This window comes from Monodelphis domestica, chromosome 2 (genome assembly GCF_027887165.1).
Source record: "Monodelphis domestica isolate mMonDom1 chromosome 2, mMonDom1.pri, whole genome shotgun sequence".
NCBI lineage: Eukaryota > Metazoa > Chordata > Mammalia > Didelphimorphia > Didelphidae > Monodelphis > Monodelphis domestica.
The window spans coordinates 17,652,710-17,679,922 of record NC_077228.1 but is presented as its reverse complement, the minus strand read 5'-3'; the positions used below and the strand labels follow the sequence as shown (position 1 = coordinate 17,679,922).

At 38.0% G+C, this 27,213-nt stretch overlaps 1 protein-coding gene, 1 long non-coding RNA gene and 1 pseudogene across 3 annotated transcripts in view; 1 reads left to right on the top strand and 2 right to left on the bottom strand.

Annotated features, from left to right (window-relative positions):
* LOC100031960 (cytochrome P450 2J4-like) overlaps nt 1-18,246 on the bottom strand; it is a 153,002-nt gene extending 134,756 nt beyond the window's left edge. Inside the window, exons 1-4 of one of the 2 annotated variants that reach the window (XM_056815040.1) lie at nt 17,923-18,246; nt 15,246-15,408; nt 5,573-5,722; nt 2,513-2,673 (exon numbers count right to left, since the gene is read on the bottom strand). In XM_056815040.1, the coding sequence (XP_056671018.1) occupies nt 2,513-2,673; nt 5,573-5,722; nt 15,246-15,408; nt 17,923-18,120 (672 nt within the window). In that variant the 5' untranslated portion in view covers nt 18,121-18,246. The remainder of the gene's footprint in view (nt 1-2,512; nt 2,674-5,572; nt 5,723-15,245; nt 15,409-17,922) is intronic. The other variant, XM_056815036.1, reaches the window with a different exon arrangement.
* LOC103105287 (uncharacterized) lies at nt 13,768-26,649 on the top strand. Its single transcript, XR_008916022.1, has 3 exons — nt 13,768-14,776; nt 17,629-17,748; nt 25,467-26,649. It is a non-coding gene; the product is annotated as an uncharacterized LOC103105287 (long non-coding RNA).
* LOC100009958 (cytochrome P450 2J2-like) overlaps nt 18,759-27,213 on the bottom strand; it is a 41,528-nt pseudogene continuing 33,073 nt past the window's right edge.

Genomic DNA, 27,213 nt, shown 5'->3' with positions numbered 1-27,213 from the left:
TAGCATTCTTTCTTATAAGATCCTATGCATTGTCTTGGAACATTGCATTACTTTTAAAAGCAGTTAATCATATTTGATAATCCCATAGTGTTTCAGTTACTATGTCCAGTGTTCTCCAGGTTCTGCAGGGAGGTCTTTTCAGTTCTTATATAAATCACGCAGTTCTTTCCTTTATAGAATAATTGTATTTCATCACCATAGGCTGTCACAATTTGTTCAGCCATTCCCAAATCAATGGATACCTCCTTTTTTCCAATTTTTTTTTTTGCCACTACAAAACCACAGCTATAAATATTTTTGTGCAAACAGGTCCATCTCTTTCTGATACAGACCTAATAGTGGTATTACTGGAACAAAAAGCATGCATTCTTTTAAAGTTCTTTGGGGGTACCTCATAGTTGTATTGATGTGCATTTGTTTAATCTACAGGGACTTGAACATTTTTAATAGGATTATTGACATATATTTCATGTAAAAACTGCCTATTCATATCCCATGACCATTTTAGGAATGACTTGGTTCCTTACAAATTTGACTTAGTAATCATATATTTGAGAAATTAAACCTTTATCAGAGAAACTTTTTATAAAAAATTCTTCCAGTTTGTTGCTTTCCTTCTAATCTTGGTTACATTAGTTTTGTTTGTATATAAGCTTTTTAATTTAATATAATTAAATTATTCATTTTACATCTCGTAATGTTCTCTGAATCTTGTTTGGTCTTAAATTCTTCCCTTCTCTATAGATCTGACAGGTAAATTGTTCTATGTTCACCTAATTTACTTATAATATCATTCTATATGCTTAAGTCTTATACCCATTTTGAACTTATTTTGCTAGAGTGTATGAGATATTGATCTAAACCTATTTTATACCATGCTGTTTCCAATTTAGCCAGTAGTTTTTGTCAAATAGTGGATTCTTACACTAAAATCTGGGATCTTTGGCTTTAGCAAACACAGCATTGCTGAGGTCATTTACTCCTAGTCTTTTCTATTGATCTATCCTTCTATATCTTAACAGTACCTGCCTTATTTGATAATCACTGCTTTGTAGTATAGTTTAACATCTGGTACTGCTACGCCACAATCTATTATATTTTTTCATTATTTTCCTCAATATACTTGGTATTTTGTTCTTCTAAATGAATTTTATTATTTTCTCTAGTTCTATAAAAAGATTTTTTGGTAATTTGAGAGGTATCACACCAAATAAGTAAATTAATATGAGTAGGACTGTCATTTTTATTACATTAGCTTATCCTACCCATGAGCAATTAATGTGTTTTTTTTTCAATTGTTTAGATCTAGTTTTATTAGTGTGGAAAGTGTTTTGTAATTGTGTTTATATGATTCCTGTTTGTTTTGGGAGATAGATTACCAAATACTTTATATTCTCTAGTGACAGAGGCATAAGAGATTTTAGACCCACTAATGAAAGCAGCCACAAAGGACATATTTTCAAGTCTGACTCAGATTGGGCAAGGCCATCTCAGGCTACAAGTTGCAAAAATAACTTTTGATAAAATCATTCCTCAAAAGTAGTTGAAGAAATCTGGCACAATAAAGCTTTAGGGTATGAAAGGATATCTGAGGCTTATGAATATACCTTGAGCTGGGGTTAAAAATATTCTTGTATAAGATAAACCAAAGAAGTCTTTGTACCTTGAATATAGAGTGGTTTCAGAATTTGCTGCCACTTAGCTGCCATTTTCACTGGCCAAGATGTGGAGATGAAAAGGAAAAGAATTCTAGTCATGAGGAACAAGTGCAAAGACTCCAAGTTTGGAGAAAATATATGTAAAACTTTTTACAAATCTTTCATATCAGCACTTTAGAAATTATCTTTCTCTCTCACTGTCTCTTCTTTCTGTCTCTCTCATTCTGTTTCTCTAGAAGTCTTTGTATCTCTTCTCTCCCTCTTTGTTCTTTCTTTTTCTCTCTCTCTATCTTCTGTCTCCATTCTCCTCCTGTTGCAGTGCTGTGGATAAAACCCTGGTTTCCTTCAAAACTATGCCTAAGTGATAGCTTCTAAATGAAGCCTTTCCTGGTCCTTCTGGCTTCCAATTCCTACTCTACCAAAAGGATTCCCTTATTTTTATTTGTATTTACACTTACTTGAGAGCATGTTTTCACCATAAGCAGAAGAATGTAAATCCCCCAAGGTCAGAATCTACTTCACCTTTGTTATTATATCTCTATCACCTCACACAGTCCCTGACATAGAGTAGGCGTTTAATAAATGTTAATCAATTGATCATTTAGCAAAGGATGTGAGAAAAACATTACTTGAACAGTGTTCTAGAAATGCTTAGATCCCTCAGGCATGGTCTTTCACATCATTGTTTCCAAACATCCTTTTCTTTCTTCATTTCTTTTGCTAGTCCCTTTCTATGCTTAGAGTCTCAGCTCTTGCCAGCCTCTCACAGGCTTGCTTGTTTCTTTTCCTGTGAAAGGAGGACACCAGCCATCAGACAATTTATCTCTCTTCAGTAAGGATGATAGTCTATTTACCTTACACTCCCAACTGGTTTGAAGCACCGAGACTTGATTCAAGCTCTTCAGTAGCTCCTGAAACTTAGAATCATGGTATTCAAAACGATTCCCAAAAGTGACAGAACAGATGATGTTGGAAACAGCATTGTTGATATGAAAGTGTGGGTTAAAGGGCTTTCCTGTGGAATAGAAAAAGAATGGGCCACTCATTGTGTCACTCATGCATGTTAGAGGAGCCCTGCATCACTTTCTAACTTTTTCTCTTCAACCATTTTTCCTCCACATCCACTTCCTCCCACACATAGCTGTTTTGTTATTATTTTCAACAATCACAGACTGCTTAAAAAGTTTGAGAAAAAAGAAGAGAGCATGCCCATTTTAAAATGTTTTTGTCAAGGCTTGGGATTTACTTGGACTATATTGTTTCAACCTAGGTTACCTGTGTGAGTTTAGATGAGTTACTTTCTCCCTCTTTGCCTCTATTTATTAATCAGCAAAATGACGTCTAGACCATAAGACTTCTGAGGTGTCTGTCAGATATAGAATCTCTATCTAGGATTCTGTGTCTGATAGATCATGTCTGTAGTTTCATAAAATTTTTTCACCTATGTGTAATATTTATCAGTCAATATGTGCCTGTCTTTCAACTCACATATGTGAGCACAAAAAATACCCATCACTATATGGATCTGTAGACAACTTGCATTCATGAGTGTAGACATTACAGAGTTGATATTATAATTAGAAATACTGAAATGAAAAGAAGATTTATGAGAAGGTAAAACAGGAAGGGCACTAATATGAGGTATTATGTAGAATACCAGATCTGAACCTTGGAAGTTCTGAATTTCAAACCTCCCTCAGGTATTTATTGGCAGGGTTGATCTTGTTTAGAGTGTCTTCTCTTGGTTGGTTATTTCCAGCTATATCTTAATTGGACATGGTCATTTGCATGTTGTTTCCCCTGAGATATTTGCAAGGACAGTCACAGTCTTTTTCCTTTTTTTAACATTTATATAATTTGGTACAGGAATTTGAATATAGTAGGCACTTAATATTTACCCACCCAGTAAGTGATCTTAAGCAAGTGACTCAATTGCTCTACTCCTTTGTTTACTCATTTATTCAAGGATAAGGCAGGTGGGACTTGATGTTCTTTAAGGTTCATTCTTACTCTAAATCTGTGATAATAAGAGGAAATAGCAGAAAAGCCAGAGAAATGCAAAGTGGAGGAGGAAGGGAAGGAGGAAAAGGAGAAGGAAGAAGCAAAGTATGAAGAAGAAAATACAATAGCCACAACAACATTGTGAGAAAAGATAACTTGGAAAAATGTAATAACCTGCTCCACGAAAATCACAATCACAGTTGCTGAGGGCTGTGATGGTGTGAGTTATTCCATTCCTAACTAGAATGTAATCGATTTATGCTAGTAAGACACATGTTTCTGGTCATGTAAGAATTTATTTTGCTGAGTATGTGTATTTGTTATGAGAGTTTTATTTTCCAGTCAGAAGAAGAAGTAAAGAAAACAAATTAGTAAGTAATTGAAAATAGCATGACATATATATCTATTTATTATGTGAATGAATATATAACTATATATAGGTAAATATGTACCTATATAGTCCAAAAAAGAAAAGAGCAAAGAAGGTAGAAGAGAAAAGTAGAAAGGGAAGAACAAAAGGGAAGACATGTAGAACAGGAAATGAATCATTGAGTGGAAAGGAAGAAGAAATAAAAAGATTAAAAATCACAGCAGAAGAGTATAGAGGAATGGGTATGAGTACTTGTTTGTGTGTTTATACAGAGTTTTGAGTGACCCATCAAGGTAGAACTTCATGTGTGCCATTTTAAGAAATGAGAGATCAAATAGTTGGTGAGCTCCCATAGATGACTATAACGGCATTAAAGAGAATGGACGTTCACATAATTCCTTTCCAATCTTACTGCCTTAATTCTTCCTAGATCAATGTGCTGTGTTGCTGAAAACCTTCTCTAAATTGGGGCATTTTGTCTTTCTCTAGTCTCAGTATGATCTGTCTCTTCCTACTCTCCTCATCCCCAGTTATAGATTCATTAACGATGATGAATGTTGGAGGAGATGTGGCAAAATGGGGAATGTGAACTGATCCAGTCATTCTGGAAGGCAATTTGGAATTATGCCCAAAGGTCTATAAAACAATGCATACTCTGATCCAGTAATAAAATGGCTAGGTATGTACATTGCAGAGATGTATTTGTTTTATTTTTTTAAACCCTTTCCCTCTGTCCTGGAGTCAATACTGTATATTGGCTCCAAGGCAGAAGAATGGTAAGGGTTAGGTAATGGGGGTTAAGTGACTTGCCCAGGGTCACACAGCTGGGAAGTGTCTGAGGCCATATTTGAACCTAGGACCTCCCATCTCTAGGCCTAGCTCTTAGTCAACTGAGCTACCCAGCTGCCCCCAAACTGCAGACATGGCACCTACTTGTATACAAATATTTACAACTTTTTTTTTTGTCAGAGCAAAGAATTGGAAATTAAAGGGATGCCTAACAATCGGGGAATGATTGAACAAATTGGAGTATAATATAGTGATGGAATAGTATTGTGATATAAGGAATGATGAACACAGTGATTTCAGAAATAGCTGGAAAGACCTTCATGGACTAAAGCAGAGTGAAATAAGCAGACCCAGGAAAACACTATAAACAGGAATAGCAATATTGTAGAATGATCAACTTTGAAGGACTTGGCTATTATTGGCAATGCAATGATCCCGAACAATGCTGAGGGACTTATGACAAGGAATGCTATCCACTGCTGAGAAAGAACTTTTGGAGTAGGAATGCAACTGAAAGCAGAGGATTTTTGATCATTTATACAATTGTATACATATCTTACATGATAATACATGTATATCCCAGATATAATCAAGTTCCAGGACTGGGAGGGCAAAGATAAGGGAGGAGGGAGGTGTGTTCAGTTATATAACTCAGAGAAATTTGTGTGGAAATGTTTTAACACATGTAATTGGGAAATAAAGAAATAAAAATATAACTGGGAAAAAGACATATCTCTCTCTGATATATGCTCACCTTTTTCTTCTCTAATAGCCTCAATGAAATATATGGCCTCTTCTTGTATCCGGAGTTCCAGGGTCTTCTTTCCCAAGCCAAAATTTTTTAGGGTCATTATGGTAAATCTTCTTAGATCTTTCCACTCTTGACCATTAGATAAAAATAAGCCTAAATAATAATAATAGTAATAATAATAATAATAATAATTTATCTTAATCCTTCAAAAATCTATAATTTTATTGATGTGGAAATTAATTCATCTAACAATGGAATTTAATTTAAAACATTTAAAAAAGAAAAAAAGAAGTATTATGTGCTCAACACTTTGTTGATTATATAAATAGAAAAGGTAGACCTGTGTTTTGAAGACATGGCACATGTGCACCAGTGAGCTGGAGGGTGCTGCTCTGTTCCCCTTCTTCACCACACCTGGGGAAAATGTTCACATGCTGTGCCCCTCTAACCATCAGCCTAATGAAAGCACTTCCTCCATCCACTATCTGGGGTAATGAGGGGGGCCAAAAGGCAGCTTGAAGGTGTATTTTGGGTACATGAGCTCTAAAATGATCTCCACTGCTGGTCTAGACAGTCTGTGCTCCTGAGAAACTCAAACATAAAGTGGGGAGAAAATAAAAACAGGTCTCTTCACTTATAGAACTCATGGAAAAACCTAAAAGTCCCAATGATAAAGTAGAGGAAGATAACAATATCCAGGAATGCTTAGGTTCTATAATCAGTCTATGGACCTTGTGGTGTATGAAGATGGTTTTCTAGTTTTCTTAGTGGGAGAAGCATGGCTGCTGGAGTTTCTCCTTTGAAGAAGACAACTACAGGAACCCAAGTCTTTATATGGATGATGAAATCCACTGAGAGGGCCCTATGCCATCTCTTGTTGCCCCTGCTAACTTCAGCAGTGTCATGGGCTAATGATGTGCAGGATCCCTTGGCCTGATGTTCTTGGAAGTGACATAAACAACCTCATTATCTCCCCTTTTCTCAATAATATGGAACTGATAGGTGCCTTCCACATTGCTGACAGCACAGTACCAGTCAATCCTCAGTCTCTCTACTCATGAATGAGTGGTGGTAGAAGAGGGATACTGGGATCTGTCTTTCCCATGAAGAACTTGGTGATCAAGGTCTAGTATTTCGGGGGGTACCCTTCATTGAGTGTCCAAGAGAGGCATGTTGCATTTTAATGACAGGTGAGAGGTTAAACTGTTTCTGTATAACTATCCAACCTCCCTAGGAAAAAGAGGATAGTTATTCCACAGAGGCCTTTAAAAGGGAAGAGAAGAGAGGAAGAAAAGGAATAATCACTTTCTACATCCCTACTGTGTGCTAGATACTGTGCTAAGTAAGCACTTTACAAATATTATCTCAATAGATTCTCACAGCAATCCTAGCAGGCATTTATTTCCTTCTGCAGTTGATGTAAATGAGATTGAGACTTCTACAAAATCACACAGGTTAGAAGTATGTGGGGCTAAATTTAAACTAAAGTAATCTTTAATTCAGACCAATCTTTTCTTTGGGGAAAGTGCCTTAGGACTCAGGCCTTAGGACATGTGGCAAACAATGAAATTGAAGAGGAATATATTTTCTATATTGCATGAAAACACTCTCTTTTGAATTGAAAGTCCTTGAAAACCCATGCCGCTTCTACTTGTCCAGTCTTCTTATACCTTACTCACCACCAGGTACTCAGTGAAGCAGTGACACTGGCTTCCTGGCTTTTTCCTGAAGATACTCCATCTTTCAATTCTGGGTATTCTCTCTGGCTGTGGCCCATGCCTGGAATGCTCTCCCTCCAAAATTCTACTAAGAGGATTCTCTGTCTTTTGAAATATCATTAAAACCTCCCTTTCTTCACTGAAGTCTTTCTGAGTTCTTAATTCTAGCACCTCCTTTCAATATTGTGTTGTTTTTCCCATCTATAGCTTCTTTGTCCATAGTTCTTCGCATGTAGTTTCTTCCTTTAGAATATGTTTCTTGAGGGCAGGGAATGTCTTGTGTCTTCCTTTGTTTTCTTTGAAATCAGCAAATGCCTGGCACATAGAAAGCTCTTAATAAATGTTTAATAATGACTGATTGAAAAGACATTAAGTGGTACTGGCTATGTTCTGTTGACCAAGATACAACATGGCAATGGGTGGAGAGGCTCATTGTCAAAAAGTTGACCAGCTGTTGAACACTTGGGATTCTAAGGAAGTCCTATATTGGCATTTCAAAAGCTTCTTCTGCCTCTGTGAAGGAAACAACTGTTGGGATGATGTTCATGGCTCCTTTAAAATTATTTAAGTCGATATTGAAGCATATTAGCTCAGTGGATAGATAGAGTATTGATCCTGGAATGAGGAGGAGCTGAGTTCAAATCTATCCTCATATACTTACTAGCTATATGACTCTGAGCAAGTCACTTAATCCTATTTGGCTCAGTTTCTTCAACTAGAGACGGAAATGACCAAGCACTCCAATATCTCTGCCAAGAATACCCTAAATGGAATCAGGAAGAGTCAGACATGACTATGTTACAAACATTACAAAAATAAAGTTGAAATGGTGTGGGGGATCCACAAAGGCAGAGTAGAAGTAGAGAAAGCTTGGAACACTATGAGTGTCGTCTCCAACCAACCTTAAAATATTGTTTCAAAGCAAATAATAGAGTGAAAAATCCAATAAGGTGACAGAGACAAGCAAGTTTCATGAACACAAACAAACAAACAACTTGAAAGGTGGGTAGAAAGGGTCTGGTCACCAGGGTGAGAGGATATAGAAGTCCAGAGGAAATATTCCCTCCCCCATATCTATTCTTCCAGGTTCTGAACTTGAGCCCAAGCCAATGCCAAAACCCTGAGTCACTACCCAAGACAAATTCAATGGAACCCTCACAGAAACTCCTTAAGGTTCCAAGTCCCAGACTAGTTTTCAGGGAAGGCCCAGACATTAGCTCCCTGTAGTCCATGGAATAGCTAGCTGTTACAGGATTAGAAGGAGGTTATGAGCCCCTGTCCAAGCCCAAACCAAGGTCCCAAGCTCAAGTAGAAGGCATATATTAAGGGTAATACCTAGTGCAAACCCAAGAGGAGGTTAGAAGCCTTGTTCAAGCCTACAGTGAGATCCTGAAGCCCAGATCAACCCAGTCCACATGACTTGGCTTATGTAAGCAAGTTAAAAGTTAATGACTTCATGACATAAGAAGAAAAAATAATATAAAATCAAGAGAATGAAAAAAAAGAAGAAAATCTGAAATATTTCATTGATGAAACAAGTGATCTGGAAAATAAATCCTAGAGAGATAATATAAGAATTATGGGATTACCAAAACTCATAACACAAGAAATAAATTAAAATAAAAACTTTTGTGGTATTATTGAACAAGAGAGAAAATACAAATTGAAATAATCCATAATTACCTCCAGAAACAATTCAGAAATGACAACCCCCAGGAATATTATAGCTAAATTCAAGAGCTCCAAATCCAAGAAAATACTGCAAATAGCTCAAAAACCATATTCAGAAACCATGGAGCTATAGTAAGGATTATACAGGAATTAGTAGCCTTGATTATTAAAGATCAGAAGGGCTGGAATTTGATATTCTGGAAGGCAAAATATCTATGTTTATATCCCAACATCATTTATCCAGCAAAATTGAGTATATTCTTTTGGGAGGAACTGTTTACTTAATGAAATAGAGGATTTTGAAGTATTCTTGATGAAAAGACCAGATCCTAATAGAAAATTTGATGCTGAAGCCCAAGACCATAGAAAGAAGTCTAAAAACATGAGTAAAAAAGAGAAAACTTAAGGAATTCAATATTATCAAACTGTATGTTTTCCTACATGGAAAATTGTTAATTGTAATTGTTAAAATTTTTATTTGTAGTAGAGCAGATAGAAAGTGTATACATAGAGATAAGGTTAGAAGTAAGCTGATTAGAATCCTATGAAATGGGAAAAATCAATTACAGAAAGGATTACAGAAAGAATAATGGAAAGTGAGCTGTGGATTGGGTTAAGTTATTTCACCTAAAGTGGTGTGAAAAATGGACAGTGGAGGGTGATAAAAGTTTCAAACCCTAGAACTGAACTTATAGTCTGGGAAATTGATGGAGTCTCAAGCACAGCAGAGAAGGGGACTTAGGAGATGTTCTGGAATTTTGGGAGAGCAAGAGTTTCTGTCAGAGAGAGGCAGTTAACTCTCAATCCTAAAAAAGTCTAATGAGAGGGTTGGTCAAGACTTTGCTCCTGAGGAAAGATTTACATCTTTTTCCTGGTGATTTGGACCCCTTTCCCTCCCATCGATTCCCAACTGAAAGAGCAGTTGGAGATGGTAGCCAAGCAGCTGACAAGATCACGTCACAGCTCCTGATTCCCTGGGTCTGACCTGTGACCGTGGACCAAGACCATAGCCATCCAAGCCTGAATCTCTATAAGGTAAGTCTACACAAATCATCAGCTTTTTAATATATTTCCAATAAAGTTCAGCAGCAAGAGATTGAAAGAGAAATTATGTTTAAAATAACTCTAGATGATATAAAATACCGGGGAATGTAACTTCTAAGACAAATCCGGGAATTTTGAGAATACAGATACAAAATACTTATTACAAAAAGTCACATCCAAACAATTGGAAAAAAATTAATTGCTCATGGGTAGGTTCCACTAGTATAATAAAAATGACAATTCTACCTATGATAATATACTCATTAATGTCATAATATTATCAAGACATTATTTAATAGAATAAGAAAAAAAATAACAAAATTCATCTGGAATAACAAAAGGTCAAGAATATTGAGAGAATTAATTTTAAAAATGCAAAGTATGATGGACTGGTCATACCAGATCTTAAACTGTACTATAAAGTAGTAATCATCAAAAGAGTCTGGTTTTGGCTAAGAAATAGAATGGAGGATCAATGGAATGCATCAGATACAAAATATAAAGGTTATATGAACTTAGATAAACCCAAAGACTCAAGATTTTTTAATAAGAAATTACTTTTTAACAAAACTTGTAGGAAAATGGAAAAACAGTATGACAGAAAGTAGGTATGAACCAACATCTCACACAGTATGCTAAGATAAAGTCAAAATGGGTATATGATTTAGCTATAATTTAGGGGGACAAAGAATAATTTACCTAGCAAATATCTAGAGAAGAGAAGAATTTATGTCCAAAAAAGAGATAGAGAGCAGGATATGATGTAAAATGAATAATTTTGATTATATTAAATTAAAAAGTTTTTATGCAAACAAAACTAATATAAAAAAGAGTAAAAGTTAAATGACAAACTTGGGGAGAAATCTTACAATAAATTTCTATGATAAAGGTCTGATATCTCATATTCATAGGAAAATAAGTCAAATTTATAAAATTACAAGCCTTTCCCCAATTGGCAAATTGGCAAAGGAACATATAAAATGTACTTAAATCATTCTCAATTGGAAAAATGCCAATTAAAACAACATTGTGATACTACCTTGAACTTATCAGATTTGCCAATAGAACAGTAAATAAAAATGACAAATGTTGCAAAAGACATGGAAAAATTGGGACACATGCATTTTGTTCGAATTGTGAAATAATCCAACAATTCTGAAGGAAAATTTACAACTATATCAAAAAGGTTATAAAAGTTTGCACACCCTTTGATCCTGTAATACCACTATTAGGCCTATATTCCAAAGAGATAATAAAAATGAAGAAACAACTCGTTTTCTCAAAAATATTTATATATGCTCTTTTTGTGGTTTCAAAGATTTGGAAACTAAGGAGATGTCCCTCAACTGAGGAATAGCTGAACAAATGGTGGTACACATTAGTATTGAAATACTATTATGGCATAAGAAATGATGAGCAAGAAGATTTCAGAAAAGGCTAGGAAGATCTGCATGAACTGATTTAGAGTGAAAGTAGAGCCAGGAGAACATACACAGTAACATAAATATTGTACAGTGATTAATTGGGATAACTTAGCTAATATCAGGAATGCAATACCTGGGAAAATCCTGAAACACTATGATAGAGAATGCAATTCAATAAGAGAGAAAGAAGTGTTGGAGTGGGATAGATGCAGGTCAAAGGATATTGTCTTTCATATCAGAGTATTTATGGATTGATTTGGTGGTCTTGTTTAGAGGATAGAGCTTTGGTCTTGGCCTTAAGAAGTTGGAGATTTAAATCTTGCAGCTGAAATTTACTTGCTATGTGACCTTATAAAATTAACTTGACTTTGGTTGCATCATTTGTCAAATGACAGAGGGCCTTGAAGATTCTTTGCTGACCTTTCTCTGAACTTTCCAATCATAACAGGGAGGAGAGGGAAACAGTACCTGAAACACTTTGGCTAAAATGTAGGGTACCAGAAGATGATCTGTCACAGATAAAGATGGAAAGTATGGGTGGAAGGCCATCAAAAAGGCCCAGAATCAAGGACACTCAAAATTTTGAAACGAGTTGTACCATTGTGATCATCTAGTCTATCAATACCTACCTTCAAATGGGCCCTTTCTACTCTTAGTAATTCTTCTACTGCACCCTTAATGATTCCCTATCAATGTCTTCACAGTGACTTCCAAATCTTTTTTTCCCCTCTCCTCCATTTTTGAGCTGTACACCAAACCAAACTTAAGGGAGATACCCAATCCTTAAGAGATTAATTTTCCCATGGTTTCCTGTTTCATGTCTTCATTCCTCAAGTCATAACATTAACTTTCCTTTCTTCTGAATAACAAGACAAACATAGATATCTCAAATCCATGTTAACTCCTGCTCCTTTTACCTGTCTCCATCTATCTCAAGCAAGACTTTGACCTCAGAGTTTGATTTTATTGAGTTCTTCTCTAGTGCAGATTACTAAGCTGTCACCTATACCACTATGTGTGTCAAAAGGCCTAAAAGCAGAATTGTAAATGTACATATAGGCTACCTCAAAAGGACAAAAAAACCCAATTCATATGAAGGAAGGGATTCCAGAGTAGGAAGCAGCATTGAAGGTACATGGAATTTGGGCATTTCCATAATATAATAGGGTGAAATAATTTCCACAAAAATGTGAGCTGATCTACCCTCCCACTCCCCACCTACGAATCCAGTGCACTAGATTCAGAGCCCTCATGCACAAGAATAAGTGAGAGATCCAGGGGGTACCTCTAGGTCCTTGGCAGCTGACTAAGACCACCAAAGGCCTACTTGTGAGAGAAGCTAGACTTGAGACCCCAGGAGGTGGAAGAACATAGACCTCAGGCATGGAGATAGAGTAGAGAAGTGCTGCAAACACTAGAAAACTGAGAGTCTTGAGAGGTGGCCTCAGGCAAAAACCTCATTCCTTAGTTCCATACACAGAGAGTCTGCCCTCCTCACTCAGACCCCTATTAGTTTTTGAGATTCTGTCATTCTATGTCATATCTATGCTACCAAGCTGTAAACTTCTCAAGGTTAGAACTGTATTATTCATCTTTGTAATCCCAACTGTTTCTAGAATATAAAGACACTCAATAAATATCTTTTGATGGAAAAAAGAATCATAAATGGATAGGTTTTCAGAGTTGGAAGTATTCTATGAGAAATTGCAGTCAAATTTGAACCCAGAAAAGAACACCAACAAAATATAATGAGTAGCATTTGCTTTAAGATTTCCAATAGTGATGCAGAGCGAGAGGATCAGAACCAGAAAACATTGTACATAGAGACTGATACACTGTGTTACAATTGAACGTAATGGACTTCTCCATTAGTGGCAATGCAGAGACCCTGAACAATCTGCGGGTATCTAGGAGAAAAACACTATCCACAAGCAGAGGACAAACTGTGGGAGTAAAAACTTCAAGGAAAAGCAACTGCTTGCATATAGGGGTTGAGTGGATATGACTGAGAAGAGACTCCAAATGAACACTCTAATGCAAATACCAACAACATGGAAATGGATTAGAATCAAGAACACATGTGATACCCAGTGGAATCGTGCATCAGCTATGGGAGAGGTGGGGGGGGGAGGAAGAGAAAATGCTCTTTGTCTCCAATGAATAATGTTTGAAAATGATCAAATAAAATGTTGTTTAAAAGACGACTTCCAATAAGGAGATCTACAAACTCTTCAGGAAAAATATTCCAATTTTTGATAGCTCTAATTTTTAGGAAGTGTTTCCTCATTTGCTGTAAATTTTCTCCTGTCTGTAACCCTCATCCTTTCTAGCTGGTTAGTTTTTTATAATTTGTTGTGAGGAGAACAAGTCTAATTCCTTTTCTATTAAGAGGTATTTAAGCCTTTGAAGAAATCTCTCATGTCTCTCCCCTTTCCCATTGAGTCTTTTTGTTCTCAAATTGAAAATCTTAGACTTTTTTAACTGACCTTTTTTTAGTTTTTTTTTTTTATTTGAAAACTTTTATTAATTAATTAATTTAGATTTTTTACATGGTTATATGATTCATATTCTTTCCCTTCCCTCCTTTCACCCTCTCACATAACCAACAAGCAATTTACATGTGTCATTGAATTTAATTGATCTTCTTAAAGGATGAATTTGAACCCTTTGAAATTCTTGATACTCTCCCATTTAAACTACTCACCCTCACCCCACTCTTAGACATGAAAGAAGGAAAGGGGAAAGGTCTATTTCTGATATTATGGGTTTTAATTCTCCTAATAGGATTGTGAATCTTAAAATTTCTCAGACTTGTGAATCTTGGAAATTCTCAGACTACCTTAGAACATTTGGTTAGGACCATTCCCCATTTTAAAACAATGAAGTGACTTTGGTCAGGAAGGTGGGAACTCTAGCACTACTACAACCATACTTGGGTATGCTTTAGGGAAATATAAAGTTGTAAACTCCTTACTGAACAATGAAAAGTCCCCAAATCATACTTAAAGTAAAGCTAAAACCCTTAAGCTGGGTCTATTTTTAGATCTAATACAAAAAGGTGCTAAGTACTTATAAAGGTCAAATTAATCACTAAAAGGTCAAGCAAGCTTAGCAAGAGGTGTGAGGTTTTGGCCTACCCAGAGAAGGTTCACAAGATGTGAATTGAGAATGGTCAGTCCTTTGGAAAACGTCTACTGTGATTGGTAGACGTTGAAACTTAGGGGAGGTTACATAGGAGAAAGTTCTCTTTAAAAGGAGGTCAGAAGGCCTCTGAAAGTTAATTCAAGTTTGGAGCTGAATTGGAGGTCAGAGGAGGCTGCTGGGGCTCTGAGAGAGTGCAACTTTGGTAGGTGAGTTGGAGCTCAGACTAGTTGGAGTAGCTGGGTCTCTCAGAACACTAGAATCTTGCTTGGGACAAAATCTTGTGGTGAGTGGATTAAAGACTGATTGGTCTCTCTTAAAGCTCAGGCCTAGGCCAATGGCCTAGGGCCCTTTTCCCATTATTTCCTCTTTCTCTCTCCCTTTCCTTAATTCCTTATTTGTATTAATTAAAATCTCCATAAAAACTCAGCTGACTTGGGTATTTCATATTTGGGAATTTTTCCCATGGCAACCACTTTATTTTTAACATAAAACCAAGACACAAAAATTTATCTTTACCAGTGTGGCCAAAACCTTACAGTTTGGTCATTTACATATTTTCGCGGTCACAGTTTAAGAAAACCACTCTTTATCTGTAACAGGATGAAGGTGAGAGGTCAGAAACTTCTCAATAAAAACTGGAGATATAAAAGGTTAACCATAATTCAAAGAACTTACCATTAATTTTAAAGGTGTAGGATTGCAAAGGTAATCTGGGGTGATCAACAAACACGTGGCCTTGGTTGACTAAGACTTCCTTTATCAGTGTCAATCCACTAACAATTATTGTGGGAGTACCCAGCAGCTTCATGGAGAAAATATTTCCATATTTCCTGACATACTGAAAAAAGATTAGTTTAAGTTGATAACTTCCATTGCCTTTCAGGCTATTTTTTATCTGTACTATCAGACATTGTAGGATTGTGAAACATCAATACCAATGAAGTCCACTCGATTCAGTATGATCCAATTGCATTTCATTGAGTTTAACTCAACCCACCAAACATTGATTCATAAGACCATGTGTAATAGATGCTATTTCTAGAAGATTTATGTTAATAGGACAGGGACACAGGAAGCCAGCTAAGGCAAAGGCTGGATTTTGAACCCCTTCCCCCCACAACACTTTCTGTCTTTCTGTCTGTCTCTTAGTTAACTCCAATGGCTCTCCTCAGAATGGTAAACTTTAAGAGTTTCTCCAAGGACTAGTCTCACAATTTAGATCTTTACTAAAAGGGTTTGTATTCTTAAGGTAGAGGAAATCAGGGAAATGGAGGAGGTGAGAGGGGAATAAGGTTTCCCTATTCTGTCATGGTTTCCTGTTGATTGAAAGATTTTCACATGGTGTTCAATTCAGGAAATAGGGTTATTTTCTCTATGGGGAGATATTAATAACAAAAGTGACAAAGTTTCTTCAGAGCTAAGCTCCCAAATCGTCGTAGTACTCAGTAAATGAGTAATCATGAATCAAGAGCAATTCTCTCTGTTACCTCTTCCAACAGTCAAAAGGGAAGAAATGAGATAGTTCAAGCCCCTGGGCTTCTCAACTGCCTCCTGACCAGATCCTATTATAATCTTCTCTCCCTCTGTTGATTGGCAGTTCATTCAACATTCCATTTCTTGCTTTTCCTTGAAAAAACCCTCTTGTCCTGTAATCTTTTCCTTACACATAACCCTGGTGTGGTGCTGGGAGCTGAGCAGGCAGTCACAAAACCTACATCATCCACACCCTCAAAGAGCTGACATAGGAAGGTATTAATCTCCTCATAGATAAATAAACAGAGAGTACATGCAAAGGAATATTAAGTGATTTTATGTGAGACTAGGATCTGGGAAATAGCAAGAAAGATTTCTGCAATTGTAAAGCACGTTGAGAATCTTAAAATTCTACAAAAATTCTAACTATAATTATCAGAATTTAATGATTAATTTATTTACCAACTTACCAATTGATGTCATTTATTATTAATAATCATCAGTTTTTATTTGTTTAACTTAATAGGAAGGAACACTGCTTGGAAGGTGGCAGTGCCAATATTTTAGCTAGAGTTGAACAAGTAGACTAGGGATAAGCAGACTCCTGGCATAACTTGTTCAAAGTCCTAAGATCAGAGACCTGGAGCACTGATTTTTTTTTTTTTTAGCCCTTACCTTCTATATTAGAATCAGTACTGAATATTGGTTCCAAGGCAGAAAAGTGGTAAGGGCTAGGCAACAGGGGTTAAGTGACTTGCCCAGCACCACACAGCCACACAGCTAGGAAGTGTCTGAGGGCAGATTTGAACCTAGGACCTCCCATTTCTGTGTCTGACTCTCAATCCACTGAGCCACCCAGCTGCCCCCACTGAAGCACTGATTCTTAACCTTTTTTGTGGTGTTGTCCATTTGGTAGTCTAGGGAAGCCTATGGATCCCTTCTCGGAAGAATGTTTCTAAATGCATAAAAGAGAATATATAACATCATAAAGGAAACCAAATGTATTAAAATGTAGTTATCAAAAATATATTTTAGGAAATGCTCAATGGTCCCAGATTTAGAGCCTGGGATTCAAATGTTTGAAGGAACCACAGAGGCTTCATACAATGATTTCTGCCTGTCAGTCAATTAATGAATGTTTTTAAAAAGTCTCCTGTATGCCACACTATGCCTAGTGCTGAGGATACCTAAAGAGCTATAAGGCAATCCCTTCTCTCAAGCAGCTCCCCTCTCATTTTATAGACAATAATAATATCTTATGTATAATATAAACCTACATACCTATCCCTATCTCTTTCCCATTCTATCTCTCTGTCCATCTATCTCTCCATCTGTTTTCTGCATGTCCATAAATGTCTAATGTGCTCCAAGCACTGTGCTAAGCCCTTTAAATGATTAAATCATTTGATCTCCACAACACTGGGAGGGAGGTGCTAGGATTCTTCTTCTTTTTGAACAAAAGAGGAAACTTAGAAAAGCAGAGGTTCAGTGACTTTGCATAGTGATGATGATGATGACAATACCGTCATTCCTCTTTTGCTTTAAAGTTACAAAGCACGTTTTATATATCATCTCATTTGATCAGGATGACAGTTCAGAAGGGATCTCAATGGCCATCTGATCCGAATCATAAGGAAAAAAATTACTCCACAATGACTCATCCCAGAAGTGATGAACATCTGAGTTTCTCCGAGTTCCAAAGGAGGTAAATGTCCCCCACCCCCACCCCCCGGGGGCTCTAAAGCAGATTTTTTTCCCATCATAAGAGGCTGCTTCCAGGTAGAGTCGAGCAGGGATGATCACAGGCAGGCTGTAAGCCACCCAGTTCCTCTGCCCCCTCACAGCTGGTGGATTCTTGCACTCCCCTCGCACTCCTTACCTCCTGGATGCTGATATGGGGTTTTTTAATGTCTATCTGAAAGACGTTGGCAAATATGGGCAGCCGAAGAGGCCCCGGGGGGTATTTAGACTGCTGCCTCCTCCTCCTCTGCACATAACTGGCCAGGATCAGGAGAATGGCAGAGAAGAGGAGGAGGGTCTGCAGGGAAGGGAGCTCCTTTCCTAGAGGGAGCTGCATCCTCCTCCAGCTCCAGCACCAAGGCCAGCCCAGCCAAGAGAGTTCTTCTACAGCAGCAGCAACAGCAGCAGCAGAGGGGCCACCAGGACCAAGAGTTCCAGGGAGAGATCAAGCCTGAGCTGTGTCAGTTCCCTGGGTTTGCTGAGAGGGCGGGGTTTTGTGAGCCAGCCAGTGAGAGCTCCAGAAAGTGCGAGCCTCTCTTCCGTGCCCCACCCCGCCGCCCTCAGCCAGGACTTGCCTCCAGAGAGTAAAAACACGCCTCCCCAGGAAAGGAAGCCGGGGCTTATCCCCTGGGAAGTGGAGAGATTACTTGGCAGGAGTGACCAGGGGAGGCACCCACACATGAACGGACCCTCTAGTAGGTCCCATATCACAGAGCCACAGCTTTGGGGCAGGAAGGACCCCGGAGAGTCAGCCTCTGCTTTAGAAGAGAAGAGGAAAAAGTCTAGACAGATCAGGAACCTGACAAGGGCACCCAACTCTGTGTAGGTTTCAGAGCCTGGTTGGAGCCCAGCTCAGCTGACTTCAAGGCAGCCTTCTGCTCCCCAGGACAAGCTGCCTCTGAAAACAGGCTTGAGAACTAAGGTAGAAGGAGCCGGGGGACCCGTGAGGGCTACGTGGGGTTTCATGAACTCGACTGGCAGAAAACAATTCCAGCTTTATTCAGAAAATTACATTGAAATAATGCTATAGTCTGATTAGAATAAATGGTGATAATTAAAATAAATTCTAATTCAATTAGAAAAATTGAAATGAAATCTGAGCACAATTAGAATACAATTGTCATATAATCAGGAAAGAGGATATAACTCATAAAATTCCAATGTAACAAGAATAAATTGGAATTTTTGGAATAAATTCATACTTGTATGAGTTTTCTTTTAAAGCTAAAACCCCAATCATATTGGGTGATGTGTTTTGACAAAAGCTACTTCCACATCTATTGAAATCATCATTTGATTTCTATTAATTTTGTTACTGGCATGATTAATTATGCTTATAGTTTCTCTAATATTGGACCAGCAATGCATCCTTTGTTTAAATCCTCCCTGGTCTTAGTGAATGATCCTTGTGATATATTGCTGTAGTCTACCAGCTGGTATTTTAATTTTAGATCTATATTCTTTTAGTAAATTGGTTTATAATTTTCTTTTTGGTATTCCTGGCTTAGATATCAGAATCCTGTTTACTTCATAAAGACAATTTGGGAGGAATCTTTCTTTGCCTATTTTTCTCAGTGCTTTATATAGTATTGGAATTAGTTGTTCTTTACATGTTTGGTAGAAACATTTTTGGTCCTGAGGATTTTTTCTTAGGTGTCTCATTGATGGTTTTTTTAATTTATTTTTTATAAAATGAGGTTATTTAAGTATTCCATTTTCTCTTGTGTTAATCTGAGCAATTTCTGTTTTTGCAAATATTTATCCATTTCACTTAGATTTATTGGCATATAAGTAGGCAAAATAGTTCTTATTTATCGATTTACCTTTCTCTGCATAGACAGTGAATTAACACCATTCATTTTTGATAGCAGTCATTTTATTTTTCTTTCCTTTTTAAAATGAAATTAACTAATGCCTTATTTTCTTCATTTTTTATAAATCAAATTCCTACTCTTCTTTATTAGTTCAAACCTTTTTCTTACTTTTAGCTTTATTAATTTCTCTCTTCACTTTCAATATTTCCCATTTAGTTTTTAATTGGAGATGTTTGATTTGCTCTTTTCCTAATGTTTTATTTGTACATCCAATTGATTGATCTGATTTTTTCTCTATTTTGCTGATGTAATCCTTTAGAGATATGAAATTACCCCCAAGTATTGCTTCGGTTTCAATTCACAAATTTTGTTATACAACTTCATTGTTGCCTTTCTCTTTAATGAAATTACTGACTCATCTCTATCATTTGTTCTTTGACCAACCCCTTTTGTAGAATTAGAATATTAAATTATTTTTTAATTTTAAATTTGGCTTTCATAGCCACTATTTATTTTAATTTTTATTGTATTATGATCTGAAAATGATCCATGAATTATTTCTGCTTTTCTCCATTTTGCCGAGAGGTTTTATGCCTTGTGGCCCCTTACTATACATTTTCTTTAGTGAATCACAATACATTTTGCTCCACCCCATTACCTTTACTGTGTTTTTGTCATCTTCCCTTACATTCATTTCTTGTAAACAGCATATCACAAGATTCTGATTTTTAATCCATTCTCTTGTCTGCTCCTGTTTTTTTTTTTGGGGGGGTGGGCTTCATTGCATTCACATCCATAGCTATCAATACCAATTGTGTATTCCCCTCTTTCTTATTTTCCCTTTTTATTCTGCTCTTTCCTTTTATTCTGTCTCTCCTCACAATTTTTTTAACCACTGCCTTTCCCAGTACACCCTCTCTTTTATCCTCTCCCACACATAACTTTTCTTATTCCTTACTTTCTTCTCTAAAGGATATGTTTCTATCCAGAACTGAGTATGGTTTGCTATTCTCTCTGATTCAATTCTGATGATAGCAAGGTTTAAACACTGCCTTTCACCAACCTCATCCTCCTCTCCACTAAAATAGATTTTTCACACCTCTTTAGGTAAGTTAATTTATCACATTCCATTTCTTCCTTCCCTCTTCTCTCAGTATAAACCCCTACGATACCCCTCAAATTTTTGTTTTGGATTTCATAGTATCCTAGTCAATTTACTACTACAACCCCCATAGTCGTATACTCCTTCTGATTGCCCAAATAGTGATTTTAAAAATTTAAGAGTTAAGTATTTCAGGTCTCCCCTACAGGCTAAGCATGGGTGGTGTCTCTCGAAGAAGAGCACAGATTTTGTAGGGGACAGGAGTAAAGGTAAGGCCAGGTAGGGAGTCCAGACTCAGCTGGGTGTCTGGGGGAGCCTGGAATGTGAATCTCTGAAGCAGGCAAGTGAAGAAAATGAAGAGCTCAGCCCGAGCCAGCTTTTCTCCCAGGCAGACCCTCTTCCCTGAAAGGCAAAGAGATTAGGAAACAGTGAATCCTCCAAAGCATGGCACAGACAGTATGTCAGGGTATTGTCTCAAGGGCCCACATTAGGGAGTCAGATCACCTAAATCAGAGCACTGAGGAGAACCTTCAAGGTCATCTGGCCCAACATCCTCCGTTGACCAATCAGGAAACCACTGGTTTTAAGTGACTTGTCCAAAGTCACAACCTAATAAGTTCCAGAGGGGGAATTTGATGCCAAGCCTTCTCAATTCCAAGCCAATCACGAAACTCTGAACAGTTGAAATAATGCATCTCGAAGCAGAGTTCCTTCCTGTGACACTTACTAACTGTGTGATACTGGACAGTCACCACCTCTTGGTGTTTGAAACCATTGCTTAGGTCTGGAAGAAACAGAGAAGGTACCAGCCTGCCTTGTGAGAATACTGTGTTTGGTAGGTCTTTCCAAGGAGATAAGACTGCAATGGCATTGAGTCTGCTATCTCAGAGCCAGCTTGACTTGAACTACTGACTTGACTGAAGGAGGAGGCTTTGGAAGAAGGAGGCAGAATGTGGACAGACCCCATTAGCTTGGAACTCAGTGGGAACCTTAAAAATTCTCAGACCCTACTTCATAAGGTTGGGTTAAGACCATTCCCCACTTTAAACAATGAAGTAACTTAGATCAGGAATGTGAGAACTCTACTTCACCATACTTAAGCATGCCTAAGGGAAGATAAAGTTATAAACTCTTTGCTGAACAATGAAAGATACTTAAACCCATACTTATAATAAGGCAAAAAGTTCTTAAGCTGTGCCTATTTTTAGGACTAATACAAAAGGGTGCTAAGTACCTATAAAGGTCAGGCAACTTGTGAACTTACAAGGAGCAAAGAGGTGAGAACTTATTCAGAGATTCGAGTCTACTCAGGTTTGAATTACTCAAAAGATTAGTCTTCTGAGGTGTAAACTAAGAATGGTCTGTCCTTTGAAAAACATCTACTGTGATTGGTAGATGGGAGAACTTAGGGGAGGTGACATAGGAGAAAATTCCCTTCATTAGGAGATGAAAATCTGAGATTAAGAAACAGTCTCTTGAGAGAGGCTCTTGAGGACAGTCTGAGAGAGGCTGACTCTGGCTGGAACTCCCTCTGAGGAGACTCTGTCCCTCTGAATCCTTGCTTGGACAGATCTTGTGGTGAGTGAGAAAAGACTGACTGATCCCTCTCTTCCTAGGCTGGCTCATGCCTGCCTAGGCTGGTATAGTCATTTTCTCATTATTTCCTTTTTCTCTCATTCTCTCCTTTTCTTTAATTCCACATTTGTATTAATTAAAATCTCTATAAAACCCAGCTGACTTGGGTATATTTGAATAATTGGGAATTTTTCCCTGGCAACCACGTTATATATTGATTTAAATATAAGACAATGTAGTGAAAACATATTTTCTGTGGTCACAATTTACTCATCCACTCTTATATCTACTACAATTTATATCTTCCACTATTTTAATCATTACAAGTTATGGCCTCAACTATTTTAATTATTACATCAGCCTGGATGATATCTAGGAGCTAATTGCACAATTGGTCACCTGCCAGGAGAGCATGAAGAAGACTCCCCACTCCTCCAGCTCTCCCAAAACTCATTATTTCTGATGAGAGCATGTCCCGGTGCAGCCATCAGGAGACTGAGCCTGTGTGCCAACCCCCTCAGTGCCATGACAAGAGCTGGTCTCAGCAGCTGTTTGGTGTCATGGAAAGCAAAGATGGCTTAAGTAATAGTCCTGTCACTTTTCAGCACCCCTGAGAGCCCATCCCTGAGGCTGTCCTTGTTCCTCTGAGACATGGCAGGCAAGTCAGCTGCCCTCCCTCTGCCTTCCTCTTTGCATTTGGAGGAAATGATCTGGTAAAGCCTCAAATCTAACTGGACTGAGGGGAAGCCCCTGGAGCCAGGGAGAGCACAGTGTATGACTCACCTGCTGAGAAAGGCAGAAAGGACTCTCTTCTTAAATTCACCATTCTCCAGAAAATGTTCTGGGTTGAAGGTTTCAGGGGTAGCCCACTCCTTGGGGTCCCTGTGCAAAGAAGTCATATTGGTCACCACCCTGGTCCCCTGTAAATAAAGAGAAGGGATTGAGTCCAAGAAACTTTGATTTGGAATGGTCCTGGTCACTCTCTCATTTTCCAGACTAGAGAATGAGGGTCAGAGAGCAAAGGATGTCCAGAGACCACAAAGCTTTCTAATGGCTAGATAGTAATTGGTTATGTGACCCTAGGTAAGTCCCTTCCCTTCCTGCTTTAATTTCCTTACTTGGTAAATGTGGTGATTACAGGTCCCCCAACCCTTGTTGTTGTTAGGACAATGGAGATGGTATTTATTATGGGCTACAAATGCTCATCCTATGCTTATTATCATTTCTCTGTTCTCTGTTCCTCACAGTGTCTGACACATAATTATCAACTCAGTAGATGAAAAAAGAAATGAGTCTCAGATCAGAAGACCCATGTTTTATTCTCAGTAGTGTTTAACACCTGGTACACAGAAGGCACTTAATAATCATTTATGGAATTGAATTATGTGGATGATGGAAGGGAATGCATAAGACCTGCTAAGGCTTTATGGACCTCCGAGTTATATTAACATGATTTCTATTCAGTCTCCAGAGCCTAATGTTTCTCCAGTAAAAGTAGCAGCCTGGGTTGGAGCTGATGGCCCAGGAGAAGGTACTGACCAAGCCCCGGTGGCCAGTTGGTTCCCTGATACACAATCTGAAGGTTTCTGTAGTCAGTGTCCATCTGAGTCTACTTGTTCACCTTGCCAGAGACCTCATTGCCATCTCAGGTGATATTGTTTGTTTAGTTGGGACAACCTGGGGAAAGCCCCAGTAGAGCCTCTGTGCTTGTATCATTCTGGGTCCCAGAGCCAGGAAGGTCATCTTTCCACTCTGCTCTCAGTAGGTGTCAAAGATGCCCAGAGAGGCAAGGCAGTCTTTGATGGTGGAAGAGGGCAAGTCAAACACTGGCTATGGCAGATACTCCTTGTGGGCCTGGGCACTGGGGGCGCATTCCTTCTCCTCAGCTTTGCTCTCATTACTGACATGATCCTGAATTCTTCACCCAGTTCTGACATTCTGAGTTCTAACACTCCTCTCTGCTGACATTGTCTCTTCCAAGGCCCTTCTCAGCAGTGACAGACTATTTCCTAGCAGTCCATGTCTAAGGACACTTTCTACACCCAATTTTCTGTTTTATTACTATTACTAATAATAGTTCTCATTCATCGAGTGCCCCTTTTCAGAAGAGTAAACTGAGTCCCAAAGAGGAACATTCAAAATGTAAAAAATGGGACCCAAGTAGATGTCTGAAAACTCAGGCTCTGGACACCTAGTCCAAGGCTCTTTCTTGTCAGACTGGGGAAATCAATGACTAAGATTTGAGTCCAATGATCTTTCCCTCTGTGTGCCAAGGAAGGCATTGACAGTCGGCCTGGTGAAGCTTAGGGAACCCTCAAAAAATGGAATTAAATTTGTCAAGTGAAATAAAGTTACAAAGCAAATCACTTACATGGCATTGATTTATACACACATGTGCATTCGCACGCACACATAGAAACACACACACACACACACACACACACACACACACACACACACCCCAGGCTCATGAATGCTAAGGTGAGAACCCTTGTAAAGTTGATGCTTTTTCTTGTACCTTCTTCTATCCCCACCTCCAGGCAGGTGGAAGTCATGGAACCACTATAAGTTCCTGAGAGAAAAAGCCATTTACCTTTGGCACATGGTATCCTGCCAGTGTGGTATCAACTGTGGCCACCTTTGGTTCCATGAGAGGAATGATATTGCCCATTCTCTGGACTTCATGGACGGCCGCATTAGTGTAGGGCATATTTTCTCTATCAGCCATGGTGGGCTGCCGGGACTGGCCAACCACCCTGTCAATCTCAGCTTGAATTTTACCTGGAAAAAGAGGAAGACAGTTTCTTTGAGAGTCAAATAATAGCTCATAAGTATAGATTTATAAAATATTTTATAAATATTCTCTCATTTAATCCTCACAACAATTCCAGGAGATCAATACAATGATTAACTCCATTTTATTTTTTTCATTTAATTCTTTTCCTTTTGTCTTGTAATCAATACTGTGTATTGGTTCCAAGACAGAAGATTGGAAATGGCTAAGCAATTGGTGTTAAATGACTTGTCTAGGGTCACATAGCTAGAAGGTGTCTGAGGCCAGATTTGAACCCAGAATCTCCCCTCTCTAGGCCTGACTCTCAATACACTGAGTTACCCAGCTGTCCCCAGATTATCTCCATTTTAGAGAAGAAGTGGACAGAATTTAAGTAACTTTCTCATTTATTCATTTAGGATATATCTGAGAGTGGATTGGAACTCAGGGCTCTCTTTCCCCACATCCAGTTTTCTCTGATCAAGTGTGAGAAGCACATTTGTACCCATGATTGGATTGGATGGAAGTCTGGCTTGACACTTCACCAAAGGTACAAGACCCTGTGGCAAGTAAAGTGGAGATGTAGTATATTAAAGATAAATAAGGACATTTTTCTTTCAGTGAATACTTTCTGGAAATTGTCACCATGGAAATCATTCTACAATTGAGCATTTCTATTTGAAATATAAGGGAAATTTTCATGTTTAACAGGACACAAACATTATGAAGTGTTAATTTTTGTCAACACATAGCTTTCTGATGAACAAATAATCAAAGTGCAACTAAAATAATTGAAAAAAAAAACAAAAAATCTAATGGGAAAATTTACACTTTTCATTTAATATATTAATTTCTTTTTAAGAGTCTGGATTAGAGAGAAGTTTGTGTTTTCTTGTATCTGGGAGCTGGATCAGACACTGTGTTTTTACATTTCTTTGTCCTTAGTTATTCTGAGGGATGTTCTTATTTAGCAAAATGTGATTAATAAATGAAGTGGACAAGGATTCTTTTCCTGTCTATAGACTCATCAACACCGGAGGATGGAAAGTGGTGGACAGGTTAATAGGCTACCTCCTAGTTAGATATTGACCAATTAGCAATATCTTGGGATGTTCTAGTATTTATGGAGTACTTTATGTTTTGAAAAGCACTTTAAGCACATCAGCTTGTCTGATTTTAAGAGCACCCATATGAGAGAAGGGCTATTATTATCATTATTTATGAATGAATATACTGATGTTGAATGGAATTATAGGTTTCGCTCAGGATTACATCATTAGTAAGTGCTTGAGGCAAGATTTGAACTCACATCTTTCTGGCTTCAAATCCTATACTTTATTGTCCTGACCAGCAACTACCATCTGATGGGGGGTTGAACAAAATTTTGGTGTCAAAAAGGGGTGCTCATGATTGTGAAGGATAGGAATCACTGCTCTTTTCCAAAGCCAGTTGAATCAAGATGATGTACGTAAGTTACTTTGCAAATATTATGTCTCTACATGAATAGATCTTTTCTTCTGGGCAGAATCCTAAAAGGATGTATGAAACTTTCATAGCTTGGGACTATCACCATACCTTGAATCTCTGGATAAAAGGCCATATACAGCAGAGCCCACTTTAGAGTGGTTGATGTAGACTCTGTTCCAGCAAAGAAGAGGTCCAGGGTGCATGAGACTAAATTGTTTTCCTTTAAATTAGAGCTGATATTACCCTTAAATAGAAAGGCAAATGCTAGTTGGTTAATCTAAAAAATTCTATCTCTCTTAGAACATGAGTAACTAACCCCTCAAATACAGGACTATAAAATATGAGGGGGACAGAATTTATGTTTCCCATTAGCTCCCAAGAATACAGTAAGTGTTCCTAAGAATTAGAGTTCCCATTTCTTTTGGGCTGGGAAACTTACAGAGTATTTCTCCCTCAAAACCCATAGAGAGAGATATTATCCCAACTTTTGGTTAAACCTGGTGGCAGTCTAGACATGGCTCGCTTCCCCTCCTCAGACCCAACAATATAGATGACCTCAAAAGACCCCCAATAAACTATTCTCATGAGAATGGAGGGACTCTACAGTAGGGCGCAGCTTTGAAGGTACATGGGATTCGGACCTTTCCATACTATAAAGGAGCAAAAATCTCCCAGCTAAACTTGAGCTGCTCTACCCTC